The sequence below is a fragment of the Buteo buteo genome, chromosome 23 (genome assembly GCF_964188355.1).
Source record: "Buteo buteo chromosome 23, bButBut1.hap1.1, whole genome shotgun sequence".
Taxonomy (NCBI): Eukaryota; Metazoa; Chordata; class Aves; order Accipitriformes; family Accipitridae; genus Buteo; species Buteo buteo.
This window is the reverse complement of record NC_134193.1, coordinates 2283290-2295719: the sequence shown is the minus strand read 5'-3', so window position 1 is coordinate 2295719 and position 12430 is coordinate 2283290. Positions and strand designations below refer to the sequence as shown.

General features: G+C 50.6%; 2 protein-coding genes across 2 annotated transcripts in view; both read left to right on the top strand.

The window, feature by feature from the left end:
- CR1 (complement C3b/C4b receptor 1 (Knops blood group)) overlaps positions 1–12430 on the top strand; it is an 89457-nt gene that overhangs the window by 4910 nt on the left and 72117 nt on the right. Inside the window, exons 7-13 of the mRNA XM_075055942.1 lie at positions 56–244; positions 712–903; positions 1913–2095; positions 2450–2638; positions 3009–3188; positions 3335–3504; positions 3709–3859. Of these exons, the coding sequence (XP_074912043.1) occupies positions 56–244; positions 712–903; positions 1913–2095; positions 2450–2638; positions 3009–3188; positions 3335–3504; positions 3709–3859 (1254 nt within the window). The remainder of the gene's footprint in view (positions 1–55; positions 245–711; positions 904–1912; positions 2096–2449; positions 2639–3008; positions 3189–3334; positions 3505–3708; positions 3860–12430) is intronic.
- On the top strand, positions 5158–11009 carry LOC142043975 (membrane cofactor protein-like). Its single transcript, XM_075055895.1, has 8 exons — positions 5158–5243; positions 6945–7124; positions 7632–7811; positions 8315–8497; positions 9075–9263; positions 9579–9758; positions 10296–10495; positions 10748–11009. The coding sequence occupies exons 1-8, from the start codon at positions 5168–5170 to the stop codon at positions 10907–10909; spliced, it is 1350 nt and encodes a 449-aa protein (XP_074911996.1). The 5' UTR covers positions 5158–5167; the 3' UTR covers positions 10910–11009.

Genomic DNA, 12430 nt, shown 5'->3' with positions numbered 1-12430 from the left:
TGGGCCTCACTGGTTTATCACTGGCAATGTCCCTAAATTGGTATTTCATTCCTAGGTAGCTGTGATGATCCTCCAGATGTGCGTAATGCTTTTAAAGCAAAACTTGCTGGCAATCTGTTTCCCGTGGATACTATCATCACCTACGAGTGCAAGGAGGGCCATCAGTTCAGCCCGGGAGAAAATACGTGGCACATTAAGTGTCTGCCGGGTTTTACATGGTCTGAAACTCCACAACCTTGCGAAAGTAAGTGTATGTTCCTTTGGTTTACTTACCCTTATGATTTGGCAAAATTATTACTGAATGAAGAGACTGTATGTGGTTTGCTGTTGTGCAGATCGCAGGGTGGGAGAGACAGGGGGGATGCTCCGGGGGGACGACTTGGCACATCTGTGGTCTTTGCTCTGACTCTTGAACTCCTTTGATTTATTCTCCAGCTGCAGAGTTTTCTTTGCTTTATTTACCAGCTGTGCTTTCTAGTCCCTTGAACCTGTGGAAAAAGTCATTGTGGTGTCAAGGGCCCCTTGCCCCATCCAAGGGGAGGTTGCAGTTGCAGAGTCCCTTCCAAACACCCCGTCCCCCAACAGCGCCCCGGGATGGTGTTGGGGCAGATTTAGCATTGTGATCTGTCTTTGTCTTACAAAGCACAAATCTGCTGTCATCCAGATGGCTTTGCTGTGGTTTCACACTTGCTAACATTTGGCATTTCTCAGGAATTCATTGCCCGAATCCAGATGTCAAGAATGGAAAGCTCTTAAATGCATTGAGAGAAAATTATGCATATGGAGACACACTGGAAATTACGTGTAATGATGGCTATGCTTTCAAAGGTCATGGCAATAGCATTGTGCTTCAGTGTTCAAGTGATGGTAGATGGGATCCAGAAGTACTAGAGTGCACTCCAGGTAGGTGAGAGTTGGTGAAGCATGTTGACTTGGCGACTACTTATTTTTGACCACAAAGGTTTGGGTCACTCTGTACAGTGTAGTTGTCTGCTGACATTCACAGAAAAATCTACCTGTGGCCTTAGATGATGGTAGTAGTAGCCAAGGAGAACTTTGCTCCACTGCCATGTATCCCTGGATCTAGTCTTCCTGTGTTAACCTGGAAGAAATAGGCAGCAAAAGATCCAGATGGATCATTATGTTGCCTGTGGTTTGCTGTATGGACAGGGGGCTGAGCTGGTGTCTGGGGAGGTGGGATGCAAAGGGTTGGGTGCTGGTAGCTTTTAAAGGCTTAGGAGGTTCCTAAGAAGCCTGGGAGATATTTGCCCAGCTGGAAGGGGATGTGGTTTGTGCTTTGGACAACGGCTGGGCTGGTTTGCTGACATGAAGCTTGGGAGCAGAGGATATTCTCAATGCATTTCCCCTCTCAGAAGAAAGTGCAACCATGTAAATAACTGACACTGCTGAAACTAATAACCTAGCAATGGGGCACCACAGCAATACCAGCAAGCTGCTGGAAGCAGCCTGAGCCCAAAAGCTCAGGAAAACCTTGCCAGGGGAAAAGAGCCTGCTCCACCTCACAGGACAGTCAGCCTTAGAGCATGGACGATCGCTTGTCCTGGCCCTAAGGCTGCCTGTGAGGTGCTCAGCAACTTCACGAGTGCAGCTCGGTGGGAAAGCGGGGGCTGCGGTCCCTGGGACGATAACGGTGTGTGGTGCTGAGAGCCCTGAGGCTCGGCTCGGTTGGGCATGGACCCAGCTCTGCAGCATGTGCCTTTCCTAATGGCCTCGGAAAAACGTGACTGTAGAATAGAGTGACAAAGGAAGTGTTGAGACCTGCATCTGTACGATAGTCACCTTTTTTTCCCAGGGTTCAGATGTTCTTGATAACTGTCTTCTCCATAGAAAGAATCTTCCCTGGTATTCTTTCTGAAAATACATGGTGTCCTTTATTCTCCATTGTTTCTAGAACGTCATTGCCCAAGGCCAGATACTGCTCATGGAACAGAGGTTTACAACAGCAGAAATGACTACACAGTTGGGACCCAAGTGAGGCTGGGATGTGATACAGGCTATGTCCTCAGGGGCCAGGACTTGACCGAGTGTCAGGCTGATGCGAGCTGGGCTCCCCCATTACCGTTTTGTGATAAAGGTATGTGTAACAGTGCTGAGAAGAGATCTCGTGCATTGGTATTCAGAAACAGCAGTCAGAAGGTGACCTGCCTTCAGCATCTGCTTCTGGGAATGGGATGATGATCACTGGCTCATGGGCTGAAAGCGTTCAGGTGTCCTCTCCCTGGAGATGTGACCCAGGTGGGAGCTGAGCGAGAAGTGGGTGCCTTGAGCTGGTGTAAGAGGCAAGAAGCCAGGCAGCGACTTCATGTGAATTTGCCACGCTACAAACATGAAGTTAACTCTTGTACTGATTTCCCAGATGCAGTTTTGATTCTCACCTGAGTATGATAACTGTGCACTTCTTTTCTTATCAATTCCTGTTATTCCACAGTCTGTGACCCCCCTCCGCAAATCACCAACGGGCAGCACTCTGGCTTGAGAACGGAGAAGTTCCCCTACGGCGCAGAGGTGACGTACAGCTGTGCGGAGGGTCTGTCCCTCATTGGGGACGCCTCCATCTACTGCACCTCCGACGACGGGGTGAACCTGGCGTGGAGCGGACCTGCCCCGGAGTGCAGGGGTGAGTCGTTTCTCCTGTATGGGATCAGACTGAAGCCAGGACCTGGGTACGATGCTGGGGCTAAGCCCCAGCCCCGTTACCTGCCCTGGTCCAGGAGCTCCAAACCCAGAGCAGTTTAATGACTGTGCAGCTCCTCCAGCTCCTGTGCGAAGGTCTCGGCACCATGAGCTGCTCAGTAACCCCAGGGACTGGTACCGTCTCCTTGGGGGCTGCTGCAGGCAGCTGAGGGTCAATTCTTGCATTTGAGTGTAAAACTGATGCAGAGAGCATCAGGAAGAGTGGCTCTGCCCCGCCAGACCTGGCTCCCCCTTGTCCCTGGGCAAGGGCAGCAGCTAAACCCACCTCTCCCATCTCCGCTCTCTCCCCGCAGTGGTCCGGTGCCCCAAGCCCACAGTCGAGAGGGGAAGGATGACTCCGCAGAGGTTCACGTTTCCCTACGGGGTGGCTGTGCAGTTCTCCTGTGACGAAGGCTTCGTGCTGCACGGCGATGCTGAGAGCCGGTGCCTGGCCGACAGTGCCTGGCACCCTCCCCTGCCCACCTGCCAGCCAGGTGGGTACCAGACCCGGGCAGATGCCCCGCAGCTGGTTTGCATAGGTGCTGCTCCTTTGGATCACCAGCGACAGGGGAATTGGCAGGGCGTTTTCACTTCCAGCTCCTCCCATTACATTATTTTTTGGCATGCATTTTTCTTGCAGTTCGGTGTCCCCCACCCCCGAGACAGGAGATGCTAGTGATTTACCCTACTAAATTATGGTACGAAGTGAATGAAACTCTGTCGTTCCACTGTGGACGTAGTAGCCGTTCACCAGTAAACTCAAAAACTACCTGCTCAGCTAAGGGCACTTGGATACCACCACCCACATGTGTAAGTACCACCACCTGCCCAGGCTTTGTCTGTATCTTGCCCCATTTGCAGTCTGGAATAGCACTGGTCCAACTTCATGAATGGGGTTGCTTCGTTACGGGAGGGCTTGGCCTGACTGAGGGGCTGCGGTAGGAGGGGGATGCTCAGCACGTAGGTCCCTGCAGCAGTCTCATGCCCTCTGTCTTTGTTTTGGTTCTTTTAAAGAAAAAGCGTGATACGTGTGAGAAGATTCTTCAAAATCGTGAAGCTTTCCAGTGTGGAGTTCCTCTGACAGAACTGAAAACTCTGCTGGAAGTCCAGAAACTGTACCTGGAGATCCAGAAACTTGAAAGGGATCTAAGAAGCACAACAAACGGCTGACTGTCATCACTGGTATCATAAAAACCGTCCTCTTTGTGTGTCGAATAATCATGCTGACTGAGGATTTTTTATGACTTCGTAATTCGTGCTAATATTTAAGTAGCCAGAACAAAATTTACCAATCAGCTAAGGAACAGATTTGGTTATATGGGGAGTCAGAAAGTGACTTCTGGCTCCTTCTGTCAGACCTCACTGGGTTAGGTTTGTACATCCCTTTATACATTTCAAAGCTTTGCATTTAGATATGTCTGTTATACTGACAAGTGCACAGTTTAGAAGGGAACTGAGTGGAAAGTAAGCCTTTGTTGGAGCCGAGCAGAGGCCGTACAGACAGGCATGAGCACGGTAAGAGCCACTGACCCACACTCGCCCCACAGCTGCTGCACCTCTTCGGCTGCAATCCAGCATAGCCCATTGCTACTCTGTTCGTATATGTTGCATTCATTATTGTGAACAAGCACTTAACTGCCTAATTAGCTGTGACCTTCAGTGCAGGCACAATGAAGAAAACTTCAAAGCCTGTCTTCCAGCAAAACAAAAATGCCAGGTTTTCTTCCCAAGCAGGACAGATGTATCTGAGGCCACGGCGGTGCCGCTCGCTGCATTTTTGTGTGTGCACCAAGAGCAGTTGTTGGAAATGAAAGTGTAAAGAAAAAAAAGGCTGAATTTTTTCTGCAACATCCAGTAAAAGGGAAGCGCTCTGTTAGCACGCATCTTGTGATCGGGCCAGTAATCCTCCTCCATGAGATTATAATAAAGCTGCAATTGTAATGACAGCTGTGTCTGGCTTTTAATAATTCTGTCCTATCTATAGTGAAGGAAAGAGGTGCTTCAGTAATCATTGCTTGACTAGGCACAGAGGGCTGCTATTCCCTGAGCGCAGTGCAGGGGTATGTGGGGGCTGTTTGCACAGCAGCCTGTGCCCCCCCTGCCTGCCACTGGGGTAAAGAGGCAAAGTGGATGCACGGCATTGCCCAGCACACCGATCAGCGGCTCCCTGTGCTTCAGAAACGAGACCAGGATGCTGCAGAGCACTTCTAGCTGTAAAAGAGCTTTACTCCCGCTGTCCCCACCAGGGAAGACGGCAGAGCAGGGTTCTCCACCATGGCACATCCTTGCTGGAGAGCTCAGGGAGGGCAAGCCCTCTCCTTGGGCAGGTCAGAAGGGCTGGGGGGTGGCAGCGTCGGCGCAGCTCGTCTGGCCTGTCCCCAACTTCCCACAGCTGCTTCCCCTTCCCCAGCGGGCTCTCGGTGGGGACAGGCTCTCGCCTTCTTGCGACGCTGGCCCGGCAGCTCCCGGCACCATGCTGGTGTTTCTGCGCTGGCCGGGGCAGCTCCTGGCAGCGATGGTGCTTGTGCTGCAGCCGGCTGGGAGTCGCGGTGAGTGTCGCTCCCCTGCTTGTTTTCTTTGCTTCTGTGGCTCCGCTTTGCTTACAGATCAAATATGTGACGATCGTGTTAGTAAAATTCAGTGGGAGACCTTCCCCTGGCTGAAGTCGCTGCTAATCTCTTGCTGTGCCTGATGTTCTTGTAAGGATGACTTGAGCTCAGCGGCTCCTGCGAATTGCCCGTTTCTCCTCTTTAAGCTGCACCTCTCGATACTTGCAAAGAGCCACCCCAAAATTCCCAATGTTTCTCAAAAGGCTTACGTTGGGGTACGGATCCCCCCCGGGACCGTTGTGAAGTACAGCTGGCTCAGAGGGTACGACCGTGTCGCTGGGACAGCCTGGCGCCAGGTCTCTTGTCTGCAGGACTTCTCCTGGTCTGGAGTTCAGAACTTTGCCTCGATCATCCGTGCGGTAGCTGAGAAGTTGTTCCCAGGGTCGGGGGATGTCCTTATGGTCTGGGGCTCAAGAAGAGGATGGTGGTAAGGTGGGGAGAGTCAATTAGACAGGTAATAGTTTTTACCATTTAATTAAAAGGGTCACAGTTAGCAATTTGAGTGGTATCAGGTTGGTACCAAGGTTGATGCTTAAGCCCTGAGGCAGCCTGTAGACGTGCTGAAGGTAGCTGGTGAATTGCCACGCATCCCACAGGCTGGCTTCAGTACAGGAGAAGTGGGGGTCTGCTGGCTAATGAATGTCTCCAGGAAGGTGAATAACTTGCAGTTTCTGTCTGGAAGCTGACAGTTCCTTTAAAAACAGGTCTTGTGAGAAACTTCCCCAGTGTGCACAGCCCCAGCACCTCCCTGCAGAGGCATCTGCTGTCCCCCAGCTGCCGGCACCGCCTTTACACCCTTTTTCTTTTTCTGTAATTCATGGTGGCTCTCAGGAGTCTGCTGTCCCAATCCAAACATAATACCTGATACCCATGTCCCAGTATGTAATACCCATGCCCCAGTATGTAATACTCATGTCCCAATACCTATGCTGGGGCCTGAGGAAGACACATATGGATACAGAGACACTCTTTCCACGGGTATCGGTATCGAAGGCAGCATCGCCAGCGCTGCTCTGGCAAGGTGCAGGCGTGACGGTGCCTGGGATGCTGCTGTCCCAGTGTTTGAACCGGGAATGTTTTTAACATAGGTGCACTGTGTCTTGGTGACCTGCCAGCACCTATTGTAAGGCATGAGGAAATCCCAGTTACAGCTGCCTTTAGTTTAGTTTTCTCTGTTATCACAGTTTGTGACCAGCCCCCAAAAATTTCTCATGAGAGAGAACAGTAGCTGGCCAAAGAAGTTTTTTGTTGGGACGTCAGTGGTGTATGTACGTGCTAGAGGTTAGGCAGTTGTTGCAGAACCTCTTGCCTATGGTAAAGCTGGAGGTGGGCGGCCAGCACCCTGGAGTCACCCCACCCCGAGTGCGCAGGTGAGTCGTCCTGCAATCTGCTAGAGCACGTGCTATTAGGAAAGGGCAGAAATAGCATTTGATTGTGTGCAATGGAAACACTACACATTTGGAGTCCTACTGACAGTGGCTGTTCGAGCACGCTTATTAACCCCTAATCTCTCAGCTGCTGCAGTGGTTAAACTGATTTGTCTTCTCATACTCACCAGAAGGAGGTGCAGTGGCAGTTGGTCACCGTAGCTGTATTCAGCAAGAATAACCCTGAAAAGCCCTGTTTTTTGGTGATCCACAGAGGTTCAGTGTCCCACCCCAGATATCACACACGGACAGCTGAAACCTGCACAGAACTTCACCTACGGCAGCACAGCCACGCTCGAGTGCGATGCCGGCTACATCCCCGTGGGTGCCACCACCATCGTGCGGTGCCTGAGCAACGGCAGATGGCATCCACGGATGCCCGCCTGCATCCTGGGTACGCACAGATCTCTCTTCTCATTGCCTTGTCTCCCACGTGTAATTGCCTGCTTGTATTTCACGTGCACGTGCAGCGTTGGCAGCAGAGGGGTTGGAGGGTGGGCACCACAGCGAGCTGCGCTGTCTGACGTTCGGTGGCAGGATTCCCCTCTGCTCTTTCATCACCCCTGGTAAGGCGGCAGGGCTGTCCTGGTTAGGCTGTCCTGCATTACTGCAGGGTGCACCCAGTGAGATACAAATGCGTACAAGAGTAAAGACTCTTGTTAGATTCGCGTCATTTGGTGAATTTGTCACCGTTCTTTTTTTCCGTTTCAGTTCACCCCCCCATACCCCACAGCGACGCTGAGGGTCACTGCTGTCCCTTGCTTCTTTCTGGGGTTTCTACCCTTGCCCAAGGGGCAGGCTGGGCTCCCCCAAAGGCAGGGCTCAGCGGCATCCCCAGCAGGTCTGGGGGGGAGACCCCCCCAGCTCTAAGGGTCCATGCTGTCCCCTGCTCTGGCACCAGGTCACTGTCCCTACCCTCCTGCCATCGACCACACGGACCGAAACCCTCAGCGTGAGTTTCCAGTCGGGACAACCGTGACCTACTTCTGCAGATCCGGATACACTTTGCTCCCCGATGTATCTCCAGTAACTACTTGTCTTAAAAATTTCACATGGTCCGAAATCCCAAAGCTTTGCCAGAGTAAGTACGCCATTTCCTTCGCTTTGCCAACAAAGCATCGATTTAATGATGTAGAAATAACATCGTTTCCAAAATACATGCTAGTGCTGCTGTGCCATAAGGACTTTATTGAGCAGTGCTTTGGCTCTCACGAATAATAATTTTGCTGTTCAAAGGGTAGCATGGCTGAAAAGAAATAGCTGCAACTCACGCTGATTATTTAGCTGTTCAAACAATGATGCAGTGATGCAGCTAGTAAACATATCATCCCTTCAGCACAATTTATAGCTAATCACAGGGCTCAGATCATTCGCCCTTCCAACAGAAATGGTTGTTATCGCATAATTACTGTCCCTGAACATGCCAGGTTTGGCTAGAGGTGTCTGTCAGCATTAACGGGCCACCTGGTAAGTTCTCTGGGTCAGCAAGCCACCACCATGGGAAAACACAGCTGTGCAAACGTCTCCTGCTCTCCCCTCCTGACCCAAACCATGGAAGCCCTTTCTGACGCCGGTGTTCCTCAGAGGTGCAGTGTCCCAACCTGACTATCCACCACGGGAGAGAGATCAGCCCCAGGAAAGCCGAATACACCTTTGGGAACCAGGTGGAATTGCAGTGTGACCCTGGCTATGTGCTGAGGGGCAGCCAGAGGATCCAGTGCTGGTCTGACGGGACGTGGAGACCCCCCGTGCCGTACTGTGACAAGGGTGAGTGTGAACGGCGCGAGCAAGGCGGCTGCCAGGAATTGCATCTCTGCAGCGGGTGGGAACAGCAGTGAGAAAATTGAGTGACCTGAGCATCGCTTCTCGGAGAAGGTGGTGTTAGGAGAAGGGGTCCAATTCACAGCATTAAATGGCTTTAACGTTTTCGTCTTCTGTTGAACTGTAATTGATTAAATGTGTTGAGGGATGGGACTTGCAGCCGTTTCTCAGAGGACTGTTCAAGGGGTTTATGATATTCACAGTTCCCTGACCCCATTTATGAGCAGGATCATTTCTCGTGGAAAAGAGGAAGGGATAAGGGAAGGTCGGCTGAAGGGCAGGGGATGGAGGCACATACCGAGGTACTGGGGCCGTGCAGTGCCGGCGGGATGGGGTGGTTAGCTGGGTCAGTCTGGGAACACTGGTAGAGGCAGGGCCAAAACTGGCAAGAAGCAAGGAGGACTTTGAAGAGAGCAACCCTAAATATAAACATGGAGAACTGGCTTCTGTTACTTCCCTGCACTTCTGTCTCTCTGACTGAATGAAGAAAATCTTAATTTTTCCTTTCTCTATTCTCTCACAGTTTGTGGTCCGCCTCCAAAAATCACCAACGGGCAGCACTCTGGCTTGAAAACGGAGCAGTTCCCCTACGGCTTCGGAGTAAAGTACAGCTGTGTGGATGGTCTGTCCCTCATTGGGGACGACTCCATCTACTGCACCTCTGATGATGGGGTGAACCTGGCGTGGAGCGGACCTGCCCCGGAGTGCAGGAGTGAGTTGTTTCTCTTGTACGGGATCAGACTGAAGCCAGGACCTGGGTGCAATGTTAGGGCTCAGCACAATGGGATTAAAAGCGAGCAGGGCTGCTGGGAGATCCTGCTTCCTTTGCAGGCTGCTTCGCAGGCTCAACAGCTCCGGACTGAGGAAGATATTTCCAATTGGAAATAGGAGATTCTGGTTCTCCTACACTGATGGCCATCAGGCGGTCAGGAAGAGCGGCTCTGCCCCGCCGGACCTGGCTCCCCCTTGTCCCTGGGCAAGGGCAGCAGCCAAACCCACCTCTCCCATCTCCGCTCTGTCCCTGCAGTGGTTCGGTGCCCCAAGCCCACAGTCGAGAGGGGAAGGATGACTCCGCAGATGTTCACGTTTCCCTACGGGGCGGCCGTGCGGTTCTCCTGTGACGAAGGCTTCGTGCTGCACGGCGATGCTGAGAGCCGGTGCCTGGCCGACGGTACCTGGCACCCTCCCCTGCCCACCTGCCAGCCAGGTGGGTACCAGACCCGGGAGCCGATCCAGCGGCCCCTGGGATGGTGCAGAGAGGTTGGGGTGCAGCACTGTTTCGCCGTGTCTGTCCTCGGGGGTCCCCCAGCACCCTCCTCTCTTTGCAGAAGAAACAAGCTTCCCGAAGCTGATGCTTACCAAGCAATAGCTGAATTTTTCTCAAGGGTCCTGTATAAAGGAGGCTCTAAGGCAGGTCAGGAGACACCATCGTTACTGACTTTCTCTTCAGAGTGCATTCTTACTGACAAACATCCATCTGCAGACTCTTGCATGGGGATGCCTGAATTGAGACAATGTCAGAAAACAGCAAATGCGTAACACCTCTCAGGGGCTGTTCTGACCTTCACCCTCCCCTCTTGAAGGGCCTCAGGAAGTAACTTTGCTTTAATATTTGGTTTCACAGCTCCACAGTTTTAAGTTCACCTGCACTGGCTCAGCCTTCACAAACTTCGTAGGTATTTTCCTACCGACATGATGATGACCCTCTTGCTGAGCTGCCTTCTGCTGTGGGTTTTCCTTTCAGTTCTGTGTCCACAACCACAAGTGGCCAATGGAATGCTGAAAAGCACTTTGGATGGTAAAATGTGGTACCAAACAAACGCGACTGTTGCTTTTGAATGCCTTCACGGATACCACTTTTCAGATGATGGAGACATGTCTTCAGAAGAGTCTCAGACAGCCACGTGCTTGCCTGATGGCAACTGGACACCGTTGCCCAAGTGTGTAAGTACCTTAGTCTGGCTGAGTTCCTGGATGAATGCTGCCTGGCTTCTAATATGAAAAATAACTGCCTGAACTTCTTAAAAGCTTTTGCTTTATGGTATGAATGAGGGGGGTTGAACTGTGTTGGGGCAGTGCCTGGCAAACGGGACAGCTCAGACTCAGAGCTGAGGAGTGGGTGGCTCTCCATCTGCTGCAGTGCAATCTTACATGCTTTTTTCTGGGTTTTGTTTGTTCTGTTTTACTTTTTAACAGAAGAAAGAAGGTGATGTTGATGTATGCGAAGAAGTTCATTATATTAAAATGGTCTTTCAATGTGGTGTGCCTATAGCAGAAGTGAAAACTCTGCTGGAAATACAAAAACTGTATCTGGAGATTAAAAAACTAAAGGTGGAACTAGAAAACCTGAATGACTGAGTCCTGTAATGATCACCGTTGGTGAACACGCAGTTTGCGTAGTCACAGTATCTATAAGAAGGCTCTTGGTGACTTTATGGCTCATGTTTGCATGCCTGTAACCAGCGAAATAATAACCAATGTATTGGAGATTGCTTTTGTCATGCTAGACGCTAGAGCATAGAGGGATTTTGGCTCCTTTCCTTAAATCTGACAAGCTTCATTCGCTATTTAACAAATGTTTTGTTTCAGATTTTATATTAGGAAACATAGTAAGAAATTAAATTGAGCTTCTTCAAGTCACTGCATAAGCTGTGCTAAGCTGAGAGAAGGGGGACCAAAGTCCACAGAAGTAAACTTCTAGCTGAGATGAGTGTCTGGCTCTCTGAAGGTGCTTCTGCTGTAATCTTCCAGCTGGTGGTTTGTGCAATGCCGTACCCTCTGCCCCTACCAAACTCAGCCTCTCATAGCATTAGCATACTTCTATGTAGAAATAGTAGTGAAGTGAGCATTTAACTATGCAATTTCCTGTTAATCTAGCTCATGATTTCTATTCATCTAGTTAAGGGCAGTTGCATATAAGAAGTCTATTTATAAAGGCTTCTATTCAGTTATCCCTGGATTTAAAAGAGGCAACAGGTTTCTGGCTGAGCACTGTACTTAACAGATATTTGTGGTGGTGTCATCTTCCACGTCCCTATTTCTGGCAAGCAAATGCTAAGAATAGACGTTGTAAGTGTAAGTGTAAACAATCAGACAGCATTGAATGTTTTTATTACTCTATAAACAATGATCAGTTTATGTTGCTCTGTGATGCAGCAATTACTCCTTCCCTGCAGGATTACAATAAAGATGGAGGTGTAACCCTGGGTGTCTTGTAATCTGTCACATTGGCTGTAAATTAGGCAGATTTCCAGTGTGGTCCAATGTTTTTTCTGATTGAGAGCTGAGCCCTGGCAGCCTGGCTCGGTCCTCAGGATGCTCAGGGAGCTGCAGTGGGCATGGAATGGGAGGCAGCCACAGGCTGAGGTTATATCATTGCGAGATGCATGCTTTACGAGTTATTGGAGTTGCTTTAAATGTTACTAGAGCCTAAGGCACAATGCCCGGGGAAGAGATGGTGTCTCCCATCTTTACAGAAAAATATTTTGATAATGCGTCCTGTGCTTCACGACATCCCGGTGAGGACATCTGCAATGAGAGGCACTCTCAGGTCCACTCCAGTTCTCCCTGTGCTACAAGGAGAGCGGGGCTGCACCCTCCTGGTGTGACACCTCGCTCCCCTCCACGCTGAGCTCACCTGGGACTGCAAACAGAAAGTGTCGTATCTCCCCGTGCAAGGCTTGAAACCCATAAGCATGAATAAGAACTGGGTGTTACAGCCCCTGTGTACCTAAGAGTGTGTTTGAGTAGCCTTGACTGATGTCACGCAGGATATTTCAGAGTGTTAGTCAGTACACAGATGTGTTTGTTCACACCCGTCCCTAATTACAAATGAGTCAATCAAGAAAAATTAACAAACAAAATGGAAAATGCTTTTGT